Source organism: Chiroxiphia lanceolata, chromosome 16 (assembly GCF_009829145.1).
Source record: "Chiroxiphia lanceolata isolate bChiLan1 chromosome 16, bChiLan1.pri, whole genome shotgun sequence".
Lineage (NCBI taxonomy): Eukaryota > Metazoa > Chordata > Aves > Passeriformes > Pipridae > Chiroxiphia > Chiroxiphia lanceolata.
Window position 1 is genome coordinate 8466454 of NC_045652.1, and position 26487 is coordinate 8492940.

Consider the following 26487-nt stretch of genomic DNA (forward strand, 5'->3'; position numbering starts at 1 on the left):
GGAAGTTACAAAGTATTTTACCTATTATTTTTAGTTTCATTGAGCTAGACCTCAGCACTGCAAACCCTCCTATCTACACACAATATTGGTTTCAATGGCATTAAGTGGTTCAGTTCAACTGCAGACAGAACCACGTTTTCAGATTTCAGTCAGACATTACCACGGCTCTATCATTGAACGTTCTCATTTCCTGTACATACATTTACAAACTGCATTTCTCTTGAAAAGCAAACAATAAATACTGACCATTCAAGGAATGCTTTGGGCTGGCATTATTCACACTGTTTGAATTGGCCAACTTCAGAACAGTCTTGTCAAAGCCTGTTATACAGCAATCCACTCCCGTCATGGAGCACAGGTGTTCCTGGTATTCCGCAGTTGCTTTTTCAAACCTTAAACAGTTTAATATTTTCGTCAGCATTTTCAAGAACCAGGGTAGGGGATTTTTTTGTAAATAGACGATATTTTAAGCATTTCTTTATCCCAATACTCAAAAAGTTCACATGTCACCTTCAGCAAAAGACAGGGATTAACATAGGATACAAGCTTACTGGTTGAATTTTCCGGTTACAGCATAAGATAAAAGCTTGTCCATTGAAGTTTTAAAGTCAACCTCAAGCCAAGGACAGGCAGAAGGAAATAAATTTATTTTATATTTGACTGTCATTCTTTTTACCTGAATGAGTAGAACTGAATACTGACTAAATACATATCATTTACTAGAGGACTGTAGAACTGGCTCTAGGGCAACAATTCACACCTTAAACTTGACATTTCTGAGAAACTTCCCACCTATTACAAAACTGCATGTGATTTTAAGGAATCTTACAAAAAAGGGAAAAAGATAGTTATAAATTTAAAATCTTTGGGTTTGTTTGGGGATTTTCACATGGAAGGTAGATGACAGGTGTCTCTTTCATTTCATACAGAAGAAGTGATGCATTCCGTTAAGGAGATGAAAACACCAAAATGAAGGCACATCCTATCTGGAACAATGACCCACTTATTTGTATCTGCATCCAAAGATTCTACTGCAATAGACACAGAAGCCACCTTTTCAAAGTTGAAGTAAAACTGCAAAGCATGTCCCTCTCTTGGCAAACTGAGGTAGGTATTTAGATAACACACTGGTCAGAAATTTCACTAGAAAATATTTAAATTAATACCCTTTTGCAATGGAAAATTAAATACAGTATGAATACAGCATTGCTGTGTATGAAAAACTAAGAAAACAATTTAGGAATGCAATTTATATTCAGACCCTGGTAATTTATTTAAAACTAACAGTTTAAATACCTAAAGTGCTGGATGCATTAGGTATCTCTTGAAAAGACACACTGACTTTAATTGACATGGAAATTAGATCAGCAGTCTTGACTCATCCCACAATTTAAAAGACTCAGAAATAGAACTACCCATGAGAAGGAAAAACGTCCCAGTTTGTAGCATCCAGTTATTTAAGAAAACTTACCGCCCTTCTGCTTGTTGAGCTACAGAATTGATCCAGGAGAGACTCTTCCCAACTACAGCAGAAGACCAGACAGCAATACCCTGAATAGCTTCAGGACAGTGAAGCTCACATAATGCTTCTACCAGCATCATAATTGTCACTTCCAATTCATTTCCCTAAAAGGAAACCAAAAGCATTATTTAACAAGACCCATATAAATTAAGAGCTATGTACACACGTGGGTAAATACTTGAAAATGGTGAAGTAGTAGTTCATTACAAGCATCTCCTCATACAAGTGCTCCTCATATCCATTCACTGCACTGCTTTTGGAAAAGCAGGAAAGCTAAGGTGACAATATGGGCTGTGAAACCACAGCCTGAATGCCAACAGTTAGCAATTACTATGTGATGGTTTATACCTATGTGAGAATTCATAAAGCAGCATGAATGAAACAAGTATCTATCAATCCTTCTTTGATAAAATATTTAAGCAAATCAAGTCACATACTGAAGAAACTATTCATCCTTTTCAAGAAGGCTTTAACCACTTTATCCACTTATCCCATCCCTGCACTTAACCTGCTAGTTACTTATAGAGGAAGGATACCCTCATGATACAATCCCTTTCCTCCTCATACCCACAGATAAGCAAAGACATTACACTATCATAAGCTTGGGAAGGCCTCATACTAATGCAGCACCAGTTTCATAAGGTTTAACAGGACCTTCTCCTTAAAAAAGGGCTCCATTCAATCTGTGAATTAACTATAGCACTCATTTCTGTGTAGTATTTGACCACACATGTACAGTACATCCCAATCTTCAACCAACCTACTGTATCTACTTACAACCATAGAAGTCTGTCAATACAGAATTAAGAGTTAAAAATGTTAAATAACACATTCCTTTACATACCAGTTGGTTTAACAACAACTGATTGCCTTAGCTTAGTTCTTTTACAATACAACGAGAATATTGTTGCAGTATCTACAGAGTTTGAAAAGAGAGTACCTGAGAGATACTATTATTAGTTTTCATTTCTGTGAGTAAATCAAATCCATGCCTGACTGTCACAGCAGGTTGGCCAGCCAGCAATCCAACTCTCATGATGGAAAGTCTAATCCGTGTCAGCCAATCCTGGCACGTCTGACGATTAGTATAGAAGAACGTCCTGATAACCTTTAAAGACAGAAGAAAAGTTTCAAATCACCATTCTTCTGTACAAATCCAAAATAGTTACATTAAGTACTTCATAATAATCAAAGGCAGGAAGGTTTCCTTTCTCCACCTGAGATGAAGAAATGGGTAGAATTCTGCATCTTTCATTTTATTAACACAGATGGTCTGGAATCATGTGTAGCATCCAACTGGCCAGGCACACTGGCAAGCTAAAAGTCTTTAGATGAACTGGCTATAAATTATGTATTACTGTCATGTCAAAGTCTGGTAATTAAACAGCTTATTTCAACAGGGAAGAGTGTTTTGCAGTTAGAACTACACAAAGGGCTATGTTGCTTATAAATAATTACTACATTCCTCAGAAAGCAATTTAAAGCCCCAAATAACTGTGTTACTTTATAACAAAACTGCTGACAATCTACAAATAGGAGACTGCTACAAATCAGAGGTACTACAGACTTGATTGATTTGTACCACTATACAAACTGGTACTCCAGAAATATAGCCTGGTTTAACCTGTTCTCCAGGAATAAGCCCAAGTCAAAGGCAGACTTTTTTAAGAGTCTCAAACTTTGTTTGAGAAGTTCTTCTGAAATTTAACAGTTAAGAACTGAACAACCCTGAAAACACTGTTCACTCAGTGGACTGTTCTGAGTAACATCAGCACTGTAAACAGACATACCTTGGGTGGGGAGGTCAGGGCATTGGCACATCCTTCATATGCATTGTACATCAATTTTTCTAAGTTCTCCAAATACTGCAGAAGGAGAACAAGCCTAAGCTGGTTGCTGCTGTGTCCTTCGTCATTGTCTGCAGTAGTCCACTGGTTGACATCTTGATCAGGGTTTAACGTATGGGCTGCAAGGTTCCTAATAATACCTACACATTTTACCAAAACATGGGGGGAAAAAAGTTACCAGACAGTATTGTATTTAAACATGTCAAAGGACAGAAATGCTAGTTCTCAAAATCTGTGAAAACAGTATCTACCTAAATTAATCTAATCTATCAAAATTAACGGTAATTATGCAACATCTTTAAAATCTGTAATCACCAAAAAATAAAGAAAGCCATTGTGCTTCTTGCCTTGAACATGAAGACCTTAGCTTCACAACCCTATAAAAATCCCATTAAAATAATCTGGGTTTTTTCACTTTACCTTCAATTGTTTGAAATGTATCTTGGGCTCTACCCAGAGGAGTTCGTAACTTCGAAAGAACAGTGAACTGAGCTGCTTCCCAAACAGCCCATTGCCAGAGCACAGCATCAGTCTTCAGCAGGTTCCGAGGGATGGTTGGCTGATCTCTCTTATCTAGTCTTTGACAGCTATAGAACAACCTTTCTAACCAGTTATCCTTCCTGAAAGAAAACATCACTACATTAACACGCGTTCATGTGGTAACAAGTTTATACCGCACACACTTCATCACCCTATTGCTCTCAAATCTCTCAGAAAATTATTTTAAATCAACAATGTACACAGGCAAATATGCCAAAAGGTGTGTATTTAAGATATTTATAAATACCCAAAAAAGGTTGAAAGTAAAGCAATGTAATTTGTAAAGATAATTACAAATTCTAAACTAAACATAACTCAGAACTGTTTACTATAAATTCAACATTCATGGATTCCAGTTCTACAAGAAGTTCTTACCCAGTTCGGTGGAGGTTTCCATACAAAATAAAACTAATGACATCAGAGAAATCCTGTGGGTGGAATGTATTACTCGGAGCTTTGCTCATATGACTTCTTATAGCCAAAGAAATTTCTTGTATTTCTGTGTGGGTACGGTTACTGCAGGAAGAGTATAGAACCCATGCTATAATGTACTTGAATAAACCAAAAAAACTGTGCAAAAGTTACACAGACACACATATATGCAATGACTGGAAATAAGAATATGCTTTGGTATTAAGGCAAGGTGCCTTCAGAGTTCAGGTCTTCAAGTCAAACTGTAGGACATAGCATTGTTGAAGCTCTGAATAACATGGACCTTACAAGCATTCATATTTGCTTCAAGAAGTGATAGATAGGTTATAAAATTTGCTAATTACTTTGCTACTATCTACTCTTCTTAAACCTCTAAAAAAGTAAGAGATAGCAAGACACTTAAAACTTTTTGATTTTAAGTTAAGAGAGTATGATGACATTGCACTGGCATTATCTTTCAGATAAGTGTCACTGAAGAAAGAAACTAAACAATTCTTTATATTGAAGCTCATTTCAAAAACCTACCTCAACACAACATCTAAAGGAATTGACTTCAGAAGTTTTCCAAAAGCTTGTCTTACACGAGCACCGCTATGGACGAGCTGAACACGACACACATCAACACACCTGCAACAGCAAGGAGGAAGAAGGTGGTAAGATCTCCACTGACAGCATAATTCAAATAACATACAGAACTCTGTGCAAGTACCTTTGTAAAAGGTCATCTGGAAGGGAGGAAGACAGGGCATGGAGGCTACTACATGCTTGAAGACAAATGTTTACATCTTCCAGAAGTGCTGAATTAAGGAGTTGAAAGAAAAAAAAAAAGTTATTCTTGCTGGAATTAGATAACTCCTGCATTACTCTGGTTGTGGCACAGCATCTAATGACATTTCTTCAGCACAGCCAGTAAAAGGAGACATAGGCTTTAAGCAATAGTTTTCATATCATTTACTGGTTTTACTATTAACAAGTAGGTGCTTAGTAAGAAAAAAAAATCACTTGTGCTACCAGTTTCAGTAACAACTTATGGGCCTGTTTTAACTGCTGACAGATAAATCCTTCTATGATCTCTGCACATTGGCATTCCAGATATTTTCTTTCCTCATTAAAATACATTAAGGTAAAGTTAGTAACTCCTGGCCTTGGGAAATTACTGCTAGCATTATGCTACTAAAAGCATTTGTTCCCATATTTTTGTTTACAGGTTTTGAAATCTAAACCACCATGTGACATTATGGAACAGTTCTAGTGCTTTTGATAATGTGATAATTTTTGATTGGGAAACTGATCTACCAAAAATGTCGCTGATGTATCAAACCTTACTTGTAAGAAAATTAACGGTTACGTAAGTCATAGGCAGAGATCCACTTGATAAAAATCATAAAGAGAGAGTGTAAGTTTTTGCACAACACAAACTTGGAGCATCTCCAAAGTAAATGAATCAAGTACAGTTGCTGCTATCAGCAGGATAAGGCCACCCATGTACTTAATTTTTGAAATGTAAAAGCCAGTTAAGTAGAAATATGCAGTATCTTACTGTTTGCTAAAAGTCCTTTACAAAACTTATGGAAGGATGGGAGAGAAAATAACGGTGCATATGTTTCTGATTTTTTCATCAGAAGAGCCACTTCCAAAGCCCACGTTGTAAGTAGTTTCCTTCAAAAAACAAGAGTATTATTCGCTCTACACAGTTACAGAAAGGTACTTTCCAATACAACTTCAAACTACTTCATGTTACAGATCAGTATTATAACGTAATTCATTCTTTAAACAAGATGTTTCATAACTTGAAACATGTCCCCAGCTTTCAAAGCATTTTGGTAACAGAGAGTGGGAACTATTGTGAAAGGACACTTTCAGTGAGCAAACCCTTTCTTTCAATAACGTTTCATAGCTCTGCTTTTACTGTATAGACCTTAGGATGCTTTTAACTCTTCTAGCTTTGAAGTATAAAAACAAGCAGCTACTTTTTCCATGGGTATTTAATTATTAAAGTTTTAAAAACCCTAAATATTTGACTGCTTAAATTTAACCCAAGTTTTACAGATAATTATCCTGGTTTCTGAATTAAGGCATTCTGCTGGGAAATAAAAAAGTACCTCCTGATTCATAAGAAAATGTTAAGTTACCTGGTATCTTGAGTAAGGTTATCCTTCTTAAGCAGTAGCCCCAAAAGGTTTAGTATGATTGAGAAATGTTTTTTTGTTGCTGTGGTTACAGTACTAATAACTGCTCCGTCAAACAGAGAGGGAGAGGAAGAACTGAGGCTACTGGATATGAAATGGTCATGTCTGAAAAGGCAAGAAAAAGCAAAATATGTAAAACCACCCCAAGATTAGGGATACTTCCTTGAAGTTTACAGGAGGGAGGAAAAACAACAACAGCAAACAGCAGAATTTCAATTTACACCCTCACAGTAACCACACTATATGTCAAAACCCAAGTGTTTTGATCCCTAGCCTAAAAGAACAAAGCTACAATTTTACATCAGTCCATGCAGCCCAGTAACCTGTTTTCAAGTGTCTGGTATCCAATGCTTGGTGAAAAATCATCAATACCAAGTCATGTACAGAATAACAGTTAAACTAGTATATTCCACTACTTAGATAACATTTTGTACTAATAAGGTCTGAAACATATTTACATCTGCTGTTTATATCTTATTAACTATCCTGGATCTCTCAGTAAGGAAAATCATAAATAAATATTACTTCCTTATTTACTTTCAGAAGAGTTCTCCCTCAGTTATCTCTATTCAAACACAAGATTTCCAATCTGTCTTTTATTCAAAGGCCAACTTTAAGCCATGGAATGCTTTCCTGGCTGAGACACAGCTTCCCTGCAATTAATGAAAGTACAAACTGATCAGGGAAGTCTGGGTAATAGTTTGATTGTAATTGAAGTTTATTTTAATTTGTCCCTTCAACAACATATTCTTTTCAGATCAGTCCATCCTAGTGCTCTTAAAATACTGATGAATCATTAAACTTCATACCTGGAACAGTGGGAATACAATGTATAGAGCACTGCATACTGGACAGCAGGGAAGTGAACTGCTATGTCCCCATGAACAATCATCAGATTTTTACTCAGCAGTGCAAACACAGTCGGTGAAAGGGCCCACATCTAGAAAACAATTGCAACATAAGCAAAGAAACATAATAAATAGGAGCTATTTTTAAGTGCAGTTTCCATACCATTAATAAAGTTTTGCTTTTTCCCATGGGAAATAATTTAACTCTATTATTTTCTGACCTTAATTGTACCTATTTTCTTTCCCCTTTTTAAACAGTCTGTTAAAAGCAGTTCGTGTTTTTATTTGGAAAGATCTGGAAAAAGTGTTTTCACATGGCCAATATACTACCAAAGGACACACAACCTGCTTTTATCTGTCTTGATTTTCAAAAGCAATTACTATGATAATCTTAGAATCGATCCATTAATAACCTTGTAAGATGCTCTTCCCTAGAAACTGCTTTCTCTTATTCACCAACTAGAGATACAATCCACTGAGTATGGTTCACTTAAGTTCTAATATTGGAAGTTTTTCTATAACAAATTAGAAGACAAATATGATCATTTTAATTATTTGCATGTGCCCTACTGGTGTAATACAATAGGGTATATTTTGAGTAATAAAGTACTTTTTACACTTATCGCTCAACTGTCTGTAGAGTTTTTACTCACCCCAATTAATGAGTTTTTAGCATTTCCAATAGTACTTAGAGCACTGAGGTCAAATATAACAACAAACTTGGCATTATCCACATTGGATATAAGCTTCTTGAAAGAGTCATGCTGGATTTCAGAACAGGCCTCGGGAAGGTGTAAACTATGAAGAAGACTATTTAGAGCACAGGTCATTTCTCCTAGAATCAACCTGTAAGCAGTCTCCAAAACAGGAATGTTCTTCAGGCTCAATACAGCTTGGTATACAGCAAGGGCTGCTGCAACAACCTTGGGAATACAATTAGAACAAAATCATAAAATATACTGATCAGCAACACAGAATTTAAAATTGCTCTTCTTTAATAGCCTGGTCTGGTGCACACACCTATTTTCAGTTTTCTGTAATTAAGTACCTCTTGCTTAGAGCATCTATTAATTACTTTCTTGATCATCCACCTAACACACTGAGTATCAAAGCCAGGACAGCTAAAGACTTCTCTATCAGGAATGATGGCAAACTTACCCATTCCTTATCAAATCTAAAAGCTAAAACCAAGAACTAGCTATATGTGTCTTTTCAGAAGTTTCACAGATACACAGTTAGATTAAAAAATATACTTAGGATGAACAAAGTTTTACGGCTTAACATATTCTCAGAAATTCATGAAGGCCGTTGTAATACACCTGCAGAAGTCACTTCCTCTTACCTCTTTCTCTTTATGATAACGAAGAACAAGTAGTTTAGACTCTGGTATAAATAATTTCTCTACAAATGATGATGGTAGTTTTGTATTTATTTGTTCAACAATCTGGGGATAAAAACAAAATCATAAATATCTTCGATAATACAAAAAAAAAATTAGGTAAAGATTCATTAAAATACTGTTTTTCTAGTTTGTATACACTATATCTAGAAAAAAGTTTCCCAGCAGGAAATTTGCAGTTATTTTCAGGTTTTAACAGCACAGTTGAGAGATGTGTGTGATTAATTTACATCAATGTAAGATTTAAGAGTTTGCAGCCTACACATTAAGTGCTGTTTTGAAGAAGTCTGACTTTCCAAGTCATGGCATAATTAGATAAACAGAACATATTAAGCACTAAGATTCTGAAATCATTCAGGTGGTGGTAACAACTGCAAAGGCCAGAGAACTGCATTGTCCAACAGTCAAGCCAGACATGAGAAGAAAAACAAGAGAAAAACCATCCAAAACAACAGCAAAAAAACAACCCCACCAGAAAACATGAATACTCAGGCTAAGACTAAATGCCACTTCATCAACAAGCCAAATGCCTAAACAACTCAGCAGCACAAGCTATACAGAAAAACAGCATTTATAACAGGAACTTCTTGCTTATGATCAGGAGGAGTTGAAAATATTTATCTAATACACACCCAAAGAAAAGGAAGGTAGCTTAGAAGACAATGTTTTTCAATGCAAACCCCCCACGATAATAAAAATATGTACAAACCAGTGTCAACAGATTCAGGACTGAAATGACATAATCAGTGCCACAAGTCTGACAATTTTCCATTTGATCTAATCCATATGTGATGACCATGTCACAGTGTATGGTCATACTTGGATCCAGGCTGCCAAGTAAAACCCCAACACACTCATTGGCAGCTGTAAGTACTGCTTCAGAAAAGAATACTTGGTTTGCTGCAGTCACACATCTCATTACTCTGTACAGAACCTGGAAAATTAAAACCATAACTGAATTAAACTCCATTAAAAAGAGATGCTATTTAATTGTATTCACATCCTTTTGATATCCTGTCCCACCACCTACTCTGCAGCTTGGTCAATTCTATTCTGAATAATGCACATGACAGCATTACACTTCAGAAGTGTAAGAAAAAACAAACTTTCAATTGCTTGGTTTCCAATTCAGCTGAAGACCTAGGAGACCTAAATTCATTATTCACAATTCTGCTCAGTTCCAACAGAATTAGACTAGTTTGAATTTTCTTGAGACAGACTAGTTTCGTCACAAGAATCCTCTACAGATTAAGACAGAAGTTACATAACTGTTTTGTCTTTAACTGGGAAATCCATACACTTATTTATCCAAGAAGTTGTGTCCCTCACAAAATTCTGCAAGGGCATAAATTCCAGCTGTGAAGCTCACACAGCAACAACAAGATTTTGACTACAGGTATTTTTATCTATCTCCTCCTCCCTGTTACAGAACTATAGCAGTTACTTAGCATATTATATAATATTTATTATGAGTTCACACCATCCTGTACTGTAGAACAAGAGGAGTTTGCTCAGAATTGAGAGATACAATTTCAGTATGAATAAAACCCTCACATTTTATAAAATCAAACTCACAACTTGAATTCAAGTTTTTACAGCACAGTTATCTGAATAAATGGCAACATGGTTTCAAAGACAGATAACAAGCATGAACCTAGCCATATGAAGTTAAAAAGCCTAAAAAAGTTCATTTCTGCTATGTGATTCCCATGTGCCACTATCACAATCTATACTTTAATATTTAATAAAATTATTGTAGCATATTTGAGAAAACAGATTTACTCAAAGCTGAGAATATGCATATTCATGTAAAATCCATAAAACCTAAATAAACCCAACAATGAATAGCATCATTATATGGTGATAAATCATGCCAGCAACAAAGAAATACAAAGAAAAACTTGAGTTCTTACATCAGTTACATAAGCTTCTGTAATTGGTGGTCCTCTAATGGGGCTGAAGCGCTCCCCAATGCTCCTCACCACGGTACTGAACACCCGAAGAAGTGCAGCCAGTTTGGGCAGTGACACTGAGGGAGGAGGAATATCCTCATCTACTGATTCCCCAGAAGCCACATGGCTGAGGTCCTACAGCACACAAGTTTCATGGATCAGTGCACATCACTAACTGTTACACATGGATAAAAGATCGAAACATGAGATTGAAAATACTTCATCATCTATTTTCCAGACATTAAACTGTGCTATCTGATTATGGATGTATTTCTCCAATATCTCAACTACACATATGTACACAGCTGAGATATAAGCACACAATGACCATCAAGTCACAGAGCAGTAGTGAGATGCTGCTCATTACCTTAGCCACTGAAACAGAGTACTCTGACTACATCTTGTGAATTAAACCAGAGGCTCATGGAGTTCCTGGTCCCTGGAACATGATCATCCAAATTGCTGCACTGTTACAACGGTTGTCTGTGCACTTTTACCACTCTTCCAAAAAATTCCCATCCACAAAGTGGAGTTGATGTTTGACTGGCCATTCCCATCACACTGTTTACGTGCAGTGACTTGATCTGGAGACTAAGAGTTTACTAACAGACTACTTCATGCCAGCTGGCACCAGTGCCTGGGAACATTCCCAGAAGTGCTGATCTCATTAGTATAGATGTAGCCTGGTCTATCCCACTGTGAGATAAAGACACACTAGCTGGAACCACCTCCCCCATGACTCAAGTTAACACATGTTATCTTAAAACTCTTCCGTGACTAAGAATACACACATTGACCAGTTCACAGCAGACAAGTTGATAAGCAGCGACTTCCTGCACTGGTCTGTGAATCCTGACCTGCGAAGCTGCACCATCAGAAGCCCTGGGGTACATGTAAGTACACTGATCAAATTACTGATTCTGCTTGGATTCTGCTCAAAGTACAATTTTACCTATGGAATCTGCATGTTGACATATACAATAGAGTATAATCTAGCTACAGGCATACACACATAGGAACACATACACCTTAACAGGCAACATTCCCCCCAAAACCCAAAACTCCTCCTTTAATGACATCGTCAGATAAAATCTATGCCCTGTTAACTAAGTAAAGGTTACAAACTTAAAACAAGGAACGTTAAATGGATATAATTCAGTTTTCCATCAGTTCCTGCTACATTATTTCCTGCACAATATAATCTGTTACTTTATTTTAAAAAAGACAGGTTTATATCATTAGTCTACAGAAACATTAAGATTCCCTCTCTCCCCCCAAGAGTTACTACATCTGAAAAAACTCTGAAGTTGGACAATTAAAGAAAACACCAAGGAAAGACCATGTCTTCACTGCAGCTCTTTAAATATGAAGACACTCCTGTTTGGTCAATTGTTTTTATTTTTATTACAACATGATTCTCAATCAACAACGGCTGAAAGTCTGGCTACGATACCACTTAAGTAACTCAGGAGGATTTGTGCAGAATGGTCTTTGTACATGCATTTAGTATGCTCCATAATTTGGTCCTCTTTTCCCCAGGAAAACCATGTAATTTTATTTTCTACAAAAGTAATACCACCACAAGAACCACAGCTGTGGAAAATCTTAACAGTTAACTCTGATATGTATCACAAAGTCCTGTTTACCTCAGCATAAGCTTCCATATCTTCCAAAAACTGACCCAACAGTGTGGTAGAAAAAGTAAGATCAGCCACCCAAAAGGGCTCCAAGCTCTGCAGCCATCCTGTATAAAAACACCAGGCCAATTAATACAGGGGAACATTAAATTTTAGTTGCATATTGCTGAGGGAAAAGTTGCTCAGGTAAAAGAAGGTTATCTGCATGAAAATTTTAACATAGTTTGTTTTTAAAATAAATATAAATGGTATTTCCCTCTTTTGTCCTTCTGAAAAATTAATTTTATGGTTCAGTCCTGCCCCATAGCAGTTAAATGTTACAGACAGAATCCAGGACCATGGCACAAGAAACATAACAGACTTGCTAGGAATAACTTCCAAGACAACTGCTATAGAAAAGTTTCCCCATTTTTTAATGCCAGTACAGTCTTTACCACAAAGATTTTCTAGAAATACTTAGAAGAAAATATAACCTTTCACAGAGAATATATTAAGACCTATAAATTCATTAAAAATTGTCATCAAGTTGCACAAAACTATTGATGTTTAAATGGACCCTGATTAAAGCATTCCATTTTTCCAGATTTAGCATAAAACGGTAAATGCAAATTTACTAAAAAGCTAGGAACAAAGTCTCTCATTACGTAGCCAGAAACTCAATTTGATTTTATGTCAAATTCCATGTTAGTGGAACCAGCCCTGTGTAAGGAAACCCACACCATTTGCAAGCCAGAGCAAACTACATGAGCGACTCTGGCCAAACTCACCAGACACCTGCTGCGTCAGTGAAGGTTTCTGAGTGTGATCAATGTGCCACCCAACCAGTATGTCCACTGTGTCCTGGAAAGCAATTGTGAAAACAGATGAATTAGCCCATTTGCTGCACCAACATTTCTGTTCATGAAAGAAAATACAGAGCACAAAGTAGGCTTACCCTAAAATTGGTGCTGAAAATGTGCGGGTAGCATCGAGACACCAACAGGATGCACTTGACACACTTGCACAGTAACTCTGGAGTATCAACATTTTCTAGGATGGACTGTAGGCTGGTCATTACAAGCTAAAAAGTAAAGCAAAGCCATTAGACATTTCACTTCATTAAAACAGTATGTGAGATCTACTCAAGTGTTGAACACACAGCAAACTACTTTGATTCAAACAACAAACAACTCAATACTCTTTCTGCAGGAAGTCAAAATGTGAAAAGCATCACATATTCTGCATGGAAATAATCACTTTCAAGTGGGCATTTGCCTGAAATATGGCAGACCCAGGTCAAAAGCTTGGGGACACGGTTTTCTTCACTTCTTTAGCCACAGAACAACTAATTGATTTAAGTTCCTATCTCTCCTGCTGAAGCTTTTTTGCTCTGTAAAGTAAATATTAAATCAGAGCACAGACCTGGACATAGCTGTTCTACACCCAAAATAACAGACCCTAAAACTTGAATGAAGGGACCACATTCTGTCTGCACATATCCTACTCCCTTTAAGGTCTATTCACAATTCAAGTCAGAAATTGTAAATAGGAAGTAACACAAAGCAATAAAAAGGTTGCATTTTGTGTACCATTCCACTTGAGTTCTATTTTTGGTCTCAACAGGATTCTTCTACTTGGATCTGCTATAAACATTAAAAAGTTCCATCAAAGTATATATCATCCTACAAAGTGCTTTCTAATGTAATCAGAATCAAAATAATCCCATTCAGTCAAAGTTCCCTCCCAGTCGTAATTACATTTACTTATTATGTCAATATAGCACTACTTATTGTTCCTTCCAGTTTAAAAAGTTCATTCAAGTATTGCACTGGAAAAATCATTAAAAATCCTGTTTTAACTTGTGTTTTACCTGCATTAAAGATGAAAAGGCTTTCTTTTCTCCTACAGTCTCTAGTGCTTTGTAGGTTGCACACAAATAAAGAAGTTTAACTTCATCTTTTGTGGATGAACTGAATTTGCTAAAAATCCATTTAAAGATCTTCTCAGCCTCGTAGCTCAGAGAAGCACAAAGAAGGCCAAGACAGCAAGCTCCTTCCTGTCTCAGTTCTTGAAGCAATTTGCTACTGTATTTTTGGGAAATAAAAAAAAGGAAAGAAACTTGGGGTCTCCAGACACAACAGCAGAAAAGAACAAACCACGAACAAATTAAGGCAATTTTCTAAAGCAAAAAAATATATACATGAATGAAGCTGCTTCTCTCCAACTTAATAGCATCAGTGATGAAGTCAAAATAAAATTCTGTTAAATATTATTTCAACAGAATAAGTCAACTTAATAAAAGTATGCAACAAATGTGCTGGTCTACTTGCAACACACTATCCAAGGAAAAAAATTCTTAACATGAAGCTGACCCTGGGTAACAACACTGACCTAAGCACCAAAAAGCCCACACACACCCTCTACATATGCTCTTCACTGGATGTAAATGAATCAGCTTGTAAAAAACCTGAAGTTCAATTTGCAGCTACACAATTACAGCAGTGCAGTGCTACACCCAGCTGATCAAACACAGTTGAGACAGACTTCACCTTACCTATAACATCAAAGTCACACTGGTGCATTCACATTCTCTCCATGGGAAGTGTACCCTAGACAGTCTAACAGTATTGTTGATATGCCTGAGAGTCTTAACTGTCCCCCAATTTCAACCTGTTCCTGCAATATCACATCCATGCAAAATTAGTGAATTAATTCCTTTCAACCTTTCCCTTTCTCCATTCCACTTCTATACTGAAATCCAAACCTAATGGTGTCACTTTTCCTCTTTAAAGCCTTCATATTGTTTAGTTTTCCCAGCTTACCTTTCATTGAGTACATCATGAATGGCAGTCAGGATATTATCCAGTTGTTTAACTAGTACCTATAATATAAGATACATAAAAGGCATAAGCATAATAATGGTCCAATACTGTCTCCACAATAGGTCCTGTTTACACCCACATTAAACACATCACTGCCAATTCTGCTTGCCAATAGAATGCTATTATGCTTTCCAAGGCCACTGCAGACTAGTATGAACTATATTAAGCAATACTGTAATATTATCCTAGATGTTATATTTAATATTTATTTACAGTAGCCATGAAAATAAACTGGCAGCCTGCTATCAAGGTTTGTTCTAAGTTTAGTTCTTGCTGATAACATTTCATAACAAATGTAAGACTCACCATACAGCTCATGAATAGTGTGTACTGAAGACCAAATCTCTTATACTAATGATCAGTTGTATCACCAGAAAGTTTAATGGAACAGATACTATAATCTGAAGTTTCCACTTAGGCAATCCTGAATTTCAGTGAAATGGAATACTATTTTGGGGATGAAACATGATTGATGAACCAGTGCTTCTCAGTAAACATAACAAGAAATACTTGTTTTCCTAATGTGCACTAAACCCACACCACATCACTTAGCTGATTGCAAAATCATACATTAGGTGCAACTGTGTAAGATTAACAAGAAGTTTCCTCGACAAGTTAATAAAAAGGTTTGTTCTCTTTTCTTAACGACATTCATCTTTAACATTGTAGATGTTATCCAGGGGTTTTTTTTTAAGATTTGAACACCACCACGCTTTTGAGCATGGGGGAACAGAGAGAGGTCCACATGTTTGGCCTCTCAGAACAACATACTAAAAATGTGTCTGGTATCTGCAAAAGGGGCTGCAAAAGAGACAAGTGAAGGCATCAGTATCATTTAGAAGCTGGAGCACAATGCCATTAGATGACAACTGACTACTGACATACTACTTTGTTGAACAGACATTTCAACTCTGAGAATGAAAAGAACTCTGTTAAACCACATTTAATAGTGTCAGGAACTGCAGGAGTTACTTCTAGATTAAACACTGTCCATTAACAAGTTTTAGATTTGACATCACGGACATCGCTTGGCATCTGATCATATCTTCATTAGTGAACTCAGAGAAGTTTAAACACAAGTTTTTTGGTGACAAACTTTTAACATTCTGACCACTAACAGAGTTTGTCACCACTGAGTTAGACATTAGAATGGCAATTCCAGTATGTTCTGAGATACTAAAATAAAATGCAGTTACAAAATGAGAAAGAAACCTGGGGAAAAATGCACAGAGAATGGAAGTAATTAATAAAACCCAACCACAGAATAACTGTGGAAAGCATTTACTCCCTAAATCCTTGTAATGACAAGGATTTTGTTTCAGAGGAAAGCTGAAGTACTAGTTTGGCTTGAACAAGGGCTGCTTACACCTAGTTGCACAGGCTAGAATAGTCTCATATATTTAAGTATCAAGCCTTTTGGAAAAGAGTACAATCATGAGTGGTTAATTAATATATAATGAGAGAATGAACCAATTTCTTATAAATATGAATAGACACATGCCACAAAAGAAATATCACAGCACTGCCCGTAAATGAATGGTAGGGTATTAAACCATCACTTCCTGTTTTTTCAGTACTTGAAAGTACTAAGCTCTCCAAAACAGCGGGTGAGATGTGTCAGACAAAATACTCTTTAACACTTCATTTCAAAATAAGTAATATTAAAAATGCATAGCCACTGAGGGATACTTCCCTCCCCCATCCCCAAATCCTTAGGAAACCCTTGAGAACATTAGAGACTTCAACGAACCATTAAAAATCCTAAAGATGTAAGGAAAACAAAGACATTTAGTTCTCTTCCCATAAAAGGGAATCCACATACAAAGATGTTTAGTTAGAAAGCTGAGTAACTAAGATGAAGCTATTCACAAGACTAAATACCTGTATATTTTTAATTTAAAATACAGAAGCAGTTTTTAAACAAGGCAACACCACGTTCTACTTCCTTTTCCCTCAGTTTCCTTGGTGAGGGATCCAAAGGGCATTGCTAAGACAGGTCAAAAAACCACACACACATGCTGTGTTTACTCCTACAGTTCATACATTCAAGGAGTTTGGTTTAAGGCAACACGTCATAAGTAATCAAGCAACAAAAAAAACTTCCTGAATTAAGGAAACGAGACAAGACAACCCAGGAATACACTCTCCTTTCTCGTGGAATGAAATTCCTTGTATCCAAGATATTCCTCGCAGACATATCCCAACAGTCTGATTTTTAAAAAGACAGTTTTACAGAAAGAGTGCACGGAAATTCCAGTGCTATGGAAAAGGAGGAATTACTGACCAGTTTGTTTTCTGGTTGCTGAATGAATTCTTTCAGTTGCTTTACAGTAGCCAGTCTTCGGTCTCTGTCGTCTTCCCGAGTAATCCTCCGAAGAAGATTTGACAGTCGAGACTCGTCAGAATAAGACAACGATCGCTCTGAAAAAAGCAATTTTTTTTTTTTCAATAACACCCTGTATTGTCCAAAATGTGTACTTTTGAACTTAGTAAGCAATTAATAGTAATTAGAGAAAAAAAAGATAAATCATGATTTATTTTTAACTTACTGAGAAGAAAATTAGATGTAAAATCTAACTAAGCTGCCAAAATATTTCATTTCTTCCCATGGACAGCCCAATACCCGCATGAAACTCATGCAGAACCAAGCAGAACTGTTTTACTTCTACACAAAAACCTGGATTTAGTTCCCTTCTACATAAATGGAACTAAAAAAAAAAAAAAAAAAAGGGTGTGGCAAGGTTAAATCTGACTGAATAGATAAACAAAAACAATTCAACAAATACTATTTAAAGAGAACCTTGTGGATAAAACAAGCTGCTTCTTGAAGCAAAGAACCAGAGTTAAGTTCAATAACTACAAAGAAACAAGATTTTCTCTACTATTTTGGTACAAGAAGACAGGTTATGAGTAGCTTGATGATGGGTAGCAAGGTTCTGCTTTGGAAAGGAAAATAGATCTACTCTTCCTTTATTGAGGCACAAAAGCCCACAGTGTGCAGAGGTGCAGGGGCTATTTGCTTAAGCAGACCATAATGTAGGAGAGTTAACATCTTCCTAAGAAAACATTTCATTAAAGTTGATCAACAGCACCCAATACCACGTGAGGTGACAGCTTACCTGATTTAGTACCGATTACCTATGAATTCATACAAATAATTCATTTCCCTCTTTTGCAAAAAGGAAACAAAGTTTCTTTCAAGATGTTTAACATTAGATGTTTCATGGTGGTTAAAATCAGAGGATTCATGGAACATGATGAGGTTTTCTTAGTCAACATGACTAATGAGAAAATCCACGACAGCTACAGACAGCTTTTTGCTCTGGTATGTTACAGTCATCAGGTATCAGTCATCTGATGGGAGCAGCCATAAAGGCAACCTGGTTAAAATGGGAAGGTTATAATGGGAAAATACTGACAGAAGAGGTCATCTGCCAGCCTGGGAACCTGGAACATCCTTCTAGGGCAGCTGGGTACCTAAGAACAAGACATCTCAAGCTATCCCCGATAAGCACAAAACCAAGAAACTGCAACAACAAATTTGTTGTCTGCAAAGGTGAAGAACAGACTGTAATGGTGGAGAACATCCTGGGAAAGCAGGAATTGGCAACAGGTATTGGCAGCTCCAGTTGGAAAAACAACAGCAAACTGGGAAAGCAAACTGATCTGAGAAAATAAAAAGCAGCAGCATCTACTGGCTGTTCCAGGTGAAAACCAGTAGTAACTACTGTAGTAGTTAGTAGCTACTGGTGTCCTTGTGTATTACAGGTCCTATAAACCCACCCACAGGCCAGTAACTCCTACAGGTTGTGCCATCATCTACAGGAGAGCATGGCTTCTGTCTTATACTCACAAAAAATATTCTCAGCCTTATTTTCATGTCTCTATTTTTTGAATTTAAAAATAAAAGTATGAACAAAACAGGCTTTGATAATCTGTTTCTTGCCAGGCATCAGTTTAAGCAATTAATTTTGAAGACACCTGACATTCTGAAGGATTAGGCAGGCTTAGCAAACATTAAAATAGCAGTAAGAGTCTGAAGGATCAAATCTACATTTTGTTCCTACCTAACACAACTACACAAGACATGCAGAGATGTTATCTGACAGGCATGAAGAGCACTTCTTTTGAGAAGTTAGTGATTTCACAGAAGACTAAAGCATACACAGCCATTTAGAAAGAATTCAAGGTTCTTTTCCCTTGCTTAACCTAGAAACCACAGGTTTCAGTAATGACAAAAAGCTGCGTTTCTGGTGAGAAACATACAAGGAATCATGATCAACAAAGACACCTTCTGAAGCTGTATCTGAGGTCTTCCTGAGTGCTGGTGCCAGAGCAATACCTACAATCCCAGCTAGATGGTCATTTACATTGGAACATCTCCTTGTATTCTGCCCAGAGCTGAGCCAGCAGCTGCAGTCCAAGGCTTGCCTGCCAATGGTCAGTACACAGCCAAACTTCAGAAGGATGGACCTAGTGCAGTTATCCACCCAAAAAATTTGAACAGCCCTAGAGAAGAAAGAAAAGGACTACCAGGAAGACTGCTGCCTGCCCAGAAAACCAGAACTGTATAAATGAAACTACCACCACCAAGATTACTGGTACGAGACACACATTTAACCTCCACTAGAACAAGACACACTGTTCAAAACTTTCTAAGAAAGCAGTTTTGGTTTTATTCAGTTAATATCTAGTGAACATTGGCATTACTCCCCAAGAGAATAAGTATCAGCTATTTGTTAAGTCACAATTTAAAAAAAAAAAAAAACACAAAACAAAAAACACTAACCAAGAGCATGACTGAAGCTACACTAACCAAAGCACTACTGAACAAATGCCTGTGTTTTACACTTTGTGAAAAATCAGCAAGGTCTCAGCCACAGGCTAACAAACAAGAAAATATCAAAGAATTTAAAAAATAATCCCACTGTATTTTAAACAAGCTATGAAAAATCAAAGTGACTTGCTGAAACCTACAACAATCATAAAGACAGACAAGTTCAAAAGGAGAAACTCTTGAAATCTGACATCTAGAGGACAGAGAATTTACAAAACCCAGGTAGTAACTTCAGCCATCCAAAATTATCTATTTTAACCTTTTAAGGATTAAAGAGGTGCTCATGTACCTAGGAGAAAAGTCTGAATTTACTATTATTTAGTACTAGCAGAAAATTCATGCATGAGCCCACCACCAAAAGTTTATTTAAAGAGTTCTCTATTTCCTCTACATGGACATAAAAAGACACTAAAAAGACTAAGTAATTTCTATATCAAGACATCAGAATGGGATCATAAAGTCTGAGTTTAACCCATTCCAAAGATCAGGTTTTTGAAACAGTCATATCACCACTTGCTCCTCCGTTCTTCCACCTGCAAAGCACACTGAACACTATTGCCTTTTTTTCTTCTGAAATACAAATCCCTGGGAAGAAACAGCATATATGTTTATAACGTGCCTGGCATAAAGCAGTTACAGCTTTTAGTAGTGGCCTAACTACTACTTATACTAAGTGATGCAGTGACAGTGCTTACTCATAACTAAGTTTCTATTTTCATTCGGAAGTCCTTGGAAAAACTTTCTTCATTTTTTTTTTTTTCAAATTATGACTCAAACCTCAGATAGTGGGAAGAGTCAAGCCTTCTTCCTCACAAACACAAGCCCAGCATTCTTGCACCCTCTTGCAACTCCAAATTTGTTCTCGCTGCATCTCCCAAGACCTTGCCCACATTCCTTTGATGCCTGCAGTTCGTCCCCGCCTCCAACCCCGGGCTGAGCAAGAGGCAGCAGGAGCTGTGGCAGGCTCAGGAGTCCCCATGGCCTGAATAATCAGCTGGTACTGTGATGTGATGACTCGCTGACCTGCAGGCCAGTGGCAACAGGTAATGGCTGAGCTCACCAGTGCTGCTCTTCCCACACTGATTAACAACTCACTGATTAACAACTTTTTACTCAGGCACCAATTTTGAACAAATCCAAGAGCAAGTTCTCCTTCTTAAGAGTTCTTGATCTCTCTGCCAGATTTGCTGACCTAAATAAGGGTTCAAAAGCCATTTAAAGGAAATTGAAAGATTGAGAGCCTGAGCCATATAGTTGAGGGATCTGCCCAACCTATGGAAGAAGTCTCAATGCAGGGAACAGTAAACACCAGATGCCAGTTTCCATCAACATCATCTAATCATAAATCAAAAAAAATAAATTTCATATAGAGTGCCTGATCACAGTGAACTTCTTTTCATATTCTGAACGCAAGAAACGTTGCCAAAAGAGATACTCTCTTCCTGAAAATATGTGATATCCTTACCCTGTGATTTCCTCATGTCTTTTGTGGCTAAAGCACGATTCCCATGCGGAACACTGGTAAAATCAGGATTGGTCACATTGTTAACTCTCAGCTCTTGCCCCAACGACTTCCGACCATAAGTATTTTCCCCAGATCCTCCATTGACACTGTAGCCACCTGTGGAGAAACCAACCTGACATTAGAACAGGCTCTCAGACCATATATTTAGTAGGGTAGTGAGTTATGAGCTATTCAATTCATACACAAATTAGCAGCCCTATCCTCTACCACCTTCTTTAGGTTCCCTTTTCACTTTCACATGCACCAGTGTTTTGTTACATCCTATAAGTTTCCAGGTCAACATATTTAGAATCTCGGTCTTTTTTTGAAGCCCATGAGAAAACCTCTACTGCAATGAAGTTGAACACCAATTTTGTTGTATTTAATGTTTTCTTATTATTACTTTGAGCTTGTATTTTACAAAGAGTTTCATGTCAAACTCCTAGTACATGTGGCTAGATACATTCACTTACTTGCTCCTTCATTATGCACATCAAATCTCCATTCTGTTTTTGCTATAAACCCACCACACAGGCTCAGTAAAACGGTCCAAAAAATGAGAAAGCTTTTGAAAAGCCAAATATTATTTGCATGTACAGACTGAACAACTCTCTCAACATACAAAGGTCAATATTTTCACACACTAATACTGCCATTATCCTTAATTAAAGTCAATCCTACATTCTCCCACTTGACATACATCTTTGGTAACAACATAAAATTAAAAATGCCATTTTGAATAATTCAACTACTCTTACCCCTTACAAGAATATACATACTCAACTGCTGAGACTGAAAATTCTTCCAGTCTACCACACCACTTTGAGGGGCAGGTTGAAGTGAAATTGTCCCCTGAGCCTCCCAATACTTCACTCAGTGTATTAGAGCTCATTTCCAAGGCAGCTTTCTAAAGTGCCTTGCCCCTACCTGAGACAGGGAAGAATGAACTAATAATATTAAACCCAGAACAACAAAAGATATGCAAGATTTCCTTTCAGGAAAGGTATTTCCTCAAGTCCACCTGCTTCAATGTATAAAAGAAAGTCTGGGGAAAAGGAGAGATGGCTCCCCATAAAAAGAGGCAGCCCACTGAGACTAAAGGTTGGATAAAAAATAAGTTCAAAGATCAAGGTGAATCTGGACCTCAGCAGTCGTGAAGAACATCTCTTGAAGGCAAAGTTTTTGATAAAAAGCAGATGTTAACTACTGGCAGACATTTGTGCATTTCTATACAGACAGGACTACCCTACCATTACAGAAAATCCTGTGCAAAGTCTCACTTGTAATTAATTAATTACAATTATGGGAAAGATAGTTTGTGTATATTTGGATTTACAACATTAAATTTTACAACTCAGTTTTTAAACAAACTACCAGATGTGCCCCCTTAACATTATGTTGTCAGAATAAACCAATACTGTTCTATGAAGGAAATTACTTCTAACAGCAATTAATACATTCAACATTAAACAGAAGTGTATCACTAAAATTCAAATCAACAAAGAAATGAGTTTAATCTAAGATGTCAGATGATCATGCATTCAGGCCACAAACATCAACTACCAAAAACAGAGAAACTACCATATACTACTGGAGTTCTTAAAAGTTATTTCACATTTTTCCTCTAGCATATAAAATAATCCAAGCTCTTCTGGTTGTCTGCAGAGGTATGCAGTATTTGCTACAGCACATTTGACATCACCTTAGCTGAATTAAACACAAACCTATATTCTCCCACTTAACATGTAAATGGTACATCTTTAGTAATAATATTGCTCTAAATCACAATTTATTTAATTAAAAAACAGCAGGACAATCAGGTTTTTTGCCAATAAGGCTGTGAATACTATATTCTAACTCTTCCCTTATCTTCTGGTCTGAAAAGCTTTTAAAAATCCTAATATATACTAATTCTATATTTATATGTTAAATCTCAGGCCAAATAAGAATATGATCAGTTATGTCCCCGCTATTAATTTGAGCACAAATATGCAGATACCAAGACATAGGAAATCTTTTTAACAGTAAGGACTAGAGGACATCATAGTTACAAATCAAAAGGGAAGAAAGTGTTGCAGCAAGGGAGAACATCTCATCTGTAAGTAAATACCCAAGAGCATTCTATTTAGTTTAAAAACTCACATCTTCCAACTACCCTGTCTTGTTTTATAAGGTAAAGGAGAAAAGTTAATGTCAAGGGTTATTTATAACAAAAAAACCAACAGCCAGACTAATCTTACAGATGCAGAGCAAAAGGACAGGAGTCAACAGTCCTAAGTTGCAGAAAGGGAAATCTGAATATCAGAAAAAAAATGAGTGGTAAAGCACTAAGCAGGCTCTTAAGTGAGGCTGCACAACCTCCCATCCTTAGAGGTTTTCAAACCTGAAAAGCTCACAGAAACTATCAATTTGGAATTAACTTTTGTCATCAACACCAGAAGCTGGGGTAAGGTGGGTAGGGGGGGGTGTGAAATCCAGGACAGAAAATCTCAAAAGAAAATTCCATGCCAGCAGACACCAACACATGAATCGAAAAATCTTATTAACAAAGAAACTACTCTGCATCTGTAAGCTAACAAATTTCTCCAAAAATAAAAATGAACTAGACATACTTGGAATTTGGTTTTATAGTAAAGAATATCCTAATCATCTCTTTTCAAGTCACACCTGAACAAAATAGCCCAAAGTGCTGAGCTAGCAGAGACATGCCCTGCAAGACAGAGCACTGGAGGGAGAGGTCGGTGCATTTTTCTTTTCAAATGGCACTTTCCCAGTAACTTCACAAACTACCTTTCTGAATTTGTCTAAAACTTACTAGTTCAGTACACTGCCAGTACATTCTTTAAATGCTAGCACACTTCAATTTATAAGAATAACCTCCTGTGTCAGTGTTAAACACAGTACAACGTTCCACGTTAGCTGACACGCTGAAAATACTCCCTAAGCAGTTTCCCTATTAAAGTTAAACAACCTTAAGGTTCTCAAGCTATGCAGATAAACAGGCTTCTGCCACCTACTAACAGTACCTATTACTTGTAAAAAAATAAATTTGCACCCAGCTGTAACTTCCCCTAAGATACAGCAATTATTTACAGACAGTTACAGGGCAGAGAAGTAGGAGGAGTACCAATACTTTTTAGGTTCCTGAACAAAAACTCCCACACTACTAATCCTGGGAGATTTTTTTGAGTCTGGCCTGCCTGAAGATTTATATAGTCTAAGAAGTGATTCTGCAAGTAAGAAATCCTATTTGATACCTGTATTTGGCAATTAAAAAGAAAAAAATCAGAATATAGATTTCTTTTTCATATATGATTCTGAATGTTATTTTTTAGAGATAGTATTCCCATCCTAAAAATAATAAAAAACACCCAGTAAAAATGTGTGAATCACACATCACGTGATTTATATGAAGTCAGATCGAGGCACATGGAAGTAGAAACTGCCATAAACGATAAAATATAGATCTGATTACCAAACAAAGATTCTAGTTTGGTGCAGTAAAGCTGCAATAGGCAATATATCAGACTAGCAGCCTGTTTAATCCAATACCAGAAGCACTAGAGAGTATTCAGGAAGAAATCAGCCTGTAGACCAAATATATCCAGAATACTATTCTTCAGAAAAAAGTGCTTATTCTCTTAATACATCAAGTCTTCTCTTGCATTCCTCTCCTAATGCAACTGCATATTTTTGTCAGCATTCATATCAACCACAACATTTCTTCTATCCCTGACAAATCTCTCAAAACAGTGATACTGTGACAATGAGTCAAATCACTTCTCTGCCTTTTTTGGAGGGGAAAAAAAAAAAAAAACAAAAAACCAACAAACCAAAAAATTCTCCACCATTTCCAGTTTACTGCCTTTCCCTGATTGTCCCCTCACAATTCATACATGAAACAGCAACTGTATACCTTTTTCTTCATTCTGTATGTCAGTGTGGACTCTGATATCATCGTGTCTTTGCCGAGACACCACAGCTGAATTTGAGGGTTGTAATCCATAGGAGGCAGAACTGCCCCGATCTCTGGATGAAGAGTATTTTAAATTGTCCTGGTCAGCTGATGCACTGTCAGTTCTACAAAGAGAAAAATATTTTTTTTTATGTAGGGGTATAACAGGAGTGGGATTCACATTCACTTACAAATATAACATATTTAAATGACAATCCCAAACGTATTTTCCTATGTAAAAAAGTTGTACATCTGACCTGCTTCTTAAAATGTGACCTTACATTCACACTGGGATGAGAATTCACTAATTATCACAACAACATGCAAAGGAAATGCATCCTAGTGTGCCAGTGCCTTTTCTCAGGACATTCTCAAGCCTCTTTTCAGCTGGATGCCTATATAAGGAAAAATCACTTCCCAGAGGTGACAAATAAAATACAACTAGGTACAGGTATGTACCACAAGTAGATGACAGAGTGCCTACCATCTGTGAAAGTCATCACTAATCCACACATGAACGTTTACATAATATGCCATGGGCCTTACTGAGCTACAAACCCTCTTATTAGATGGAAGAGTTGCTAGTGTGTAACTGATAATCAACACAGAAATCACATGTTGGGTTTTTACAACATAAAAACTGCAAAACAAGGAAAGAGGCTTTACTGGAGAAAAAAGGTAAATTAAAACCTGTTATCCTTTAGAGTAAATGTTTGCAGATAAAAGGTGAGTTAAAATCCACATTAAGTTTAAACCACTCTCATATCAGAAAACTGATTTATAGCCCAGAATAAATTTTGAAGGAAAAAGATTAAATGATGAAACCAACTCTCTCACTGGACATACTAAGTGGTTTAATTTTCAAAAATACAGGAACTTTAATGAAATAAACTTGTGTGCATGAGACTTCAGAATCTAAACTCAACCAACTATTTTAAATGCATTCTTACAAGCAATGCTGGGG

At 36.8% G+C, this 26487-nt stretch overlaps 1 protein-coding gene across 1 annotated transcript in view; it reads right to left on the reverse strand.

The window, feature by feature from the left end:
* SMG1 (SMG1 nonsense mediated mRNA decay associated PI3K related kinase) overlaps window positions 1-26487 on the reverse strand; it is a 64953-nt gene that overhangs the window by 30214 nt on the left and 8252 nt on the right. The window contains 23 exon segments of the mRNA XM_032703839.1: window positions 247-392; window positions 1472-1626; window positions 2463-2630; window positions 3313-3509; window positions 3790-3989; window positions 4285-4425; window positions 4867-4968; window positions 5051-5138; window positions 5882-6000; window positions 6474-6635; window positions 7340-7470; window positions 8032-8301; window positions 8721-8822; window positions 9487-9711; window positions 10691-10864; window positions 12376-12473; window positions 13134-13206; window positions 13301-13426; window positions 14216-14429; window positions 15168-15226; window positions 17512-17648; window positions 21530-21685; window positions 25485-25648. Coding sequence (XP_032559730.1) covers window positions 247-392; window positions 1472-1626; window positions 2463-2630; window positions 3313-3509; window positions 3790-3989; window positions 4285-4425; window positions 4867-4968; window positions 5051-5138; window positions 5882-6000; window positions 6474-6635; window positions 7340-7470; window positions 8032-8301; window positions 8721-8822; window positions 9487-9711; window positions 10691-10864; window positions 12376-12473; window positions 13134-13206; window positions 13301-13426; window positions 14216-14429; window positions 15168-15226; window positions 17512-17648; window positions 21530-21685; window positions 25485-25648 — 3407 coding nt within the window.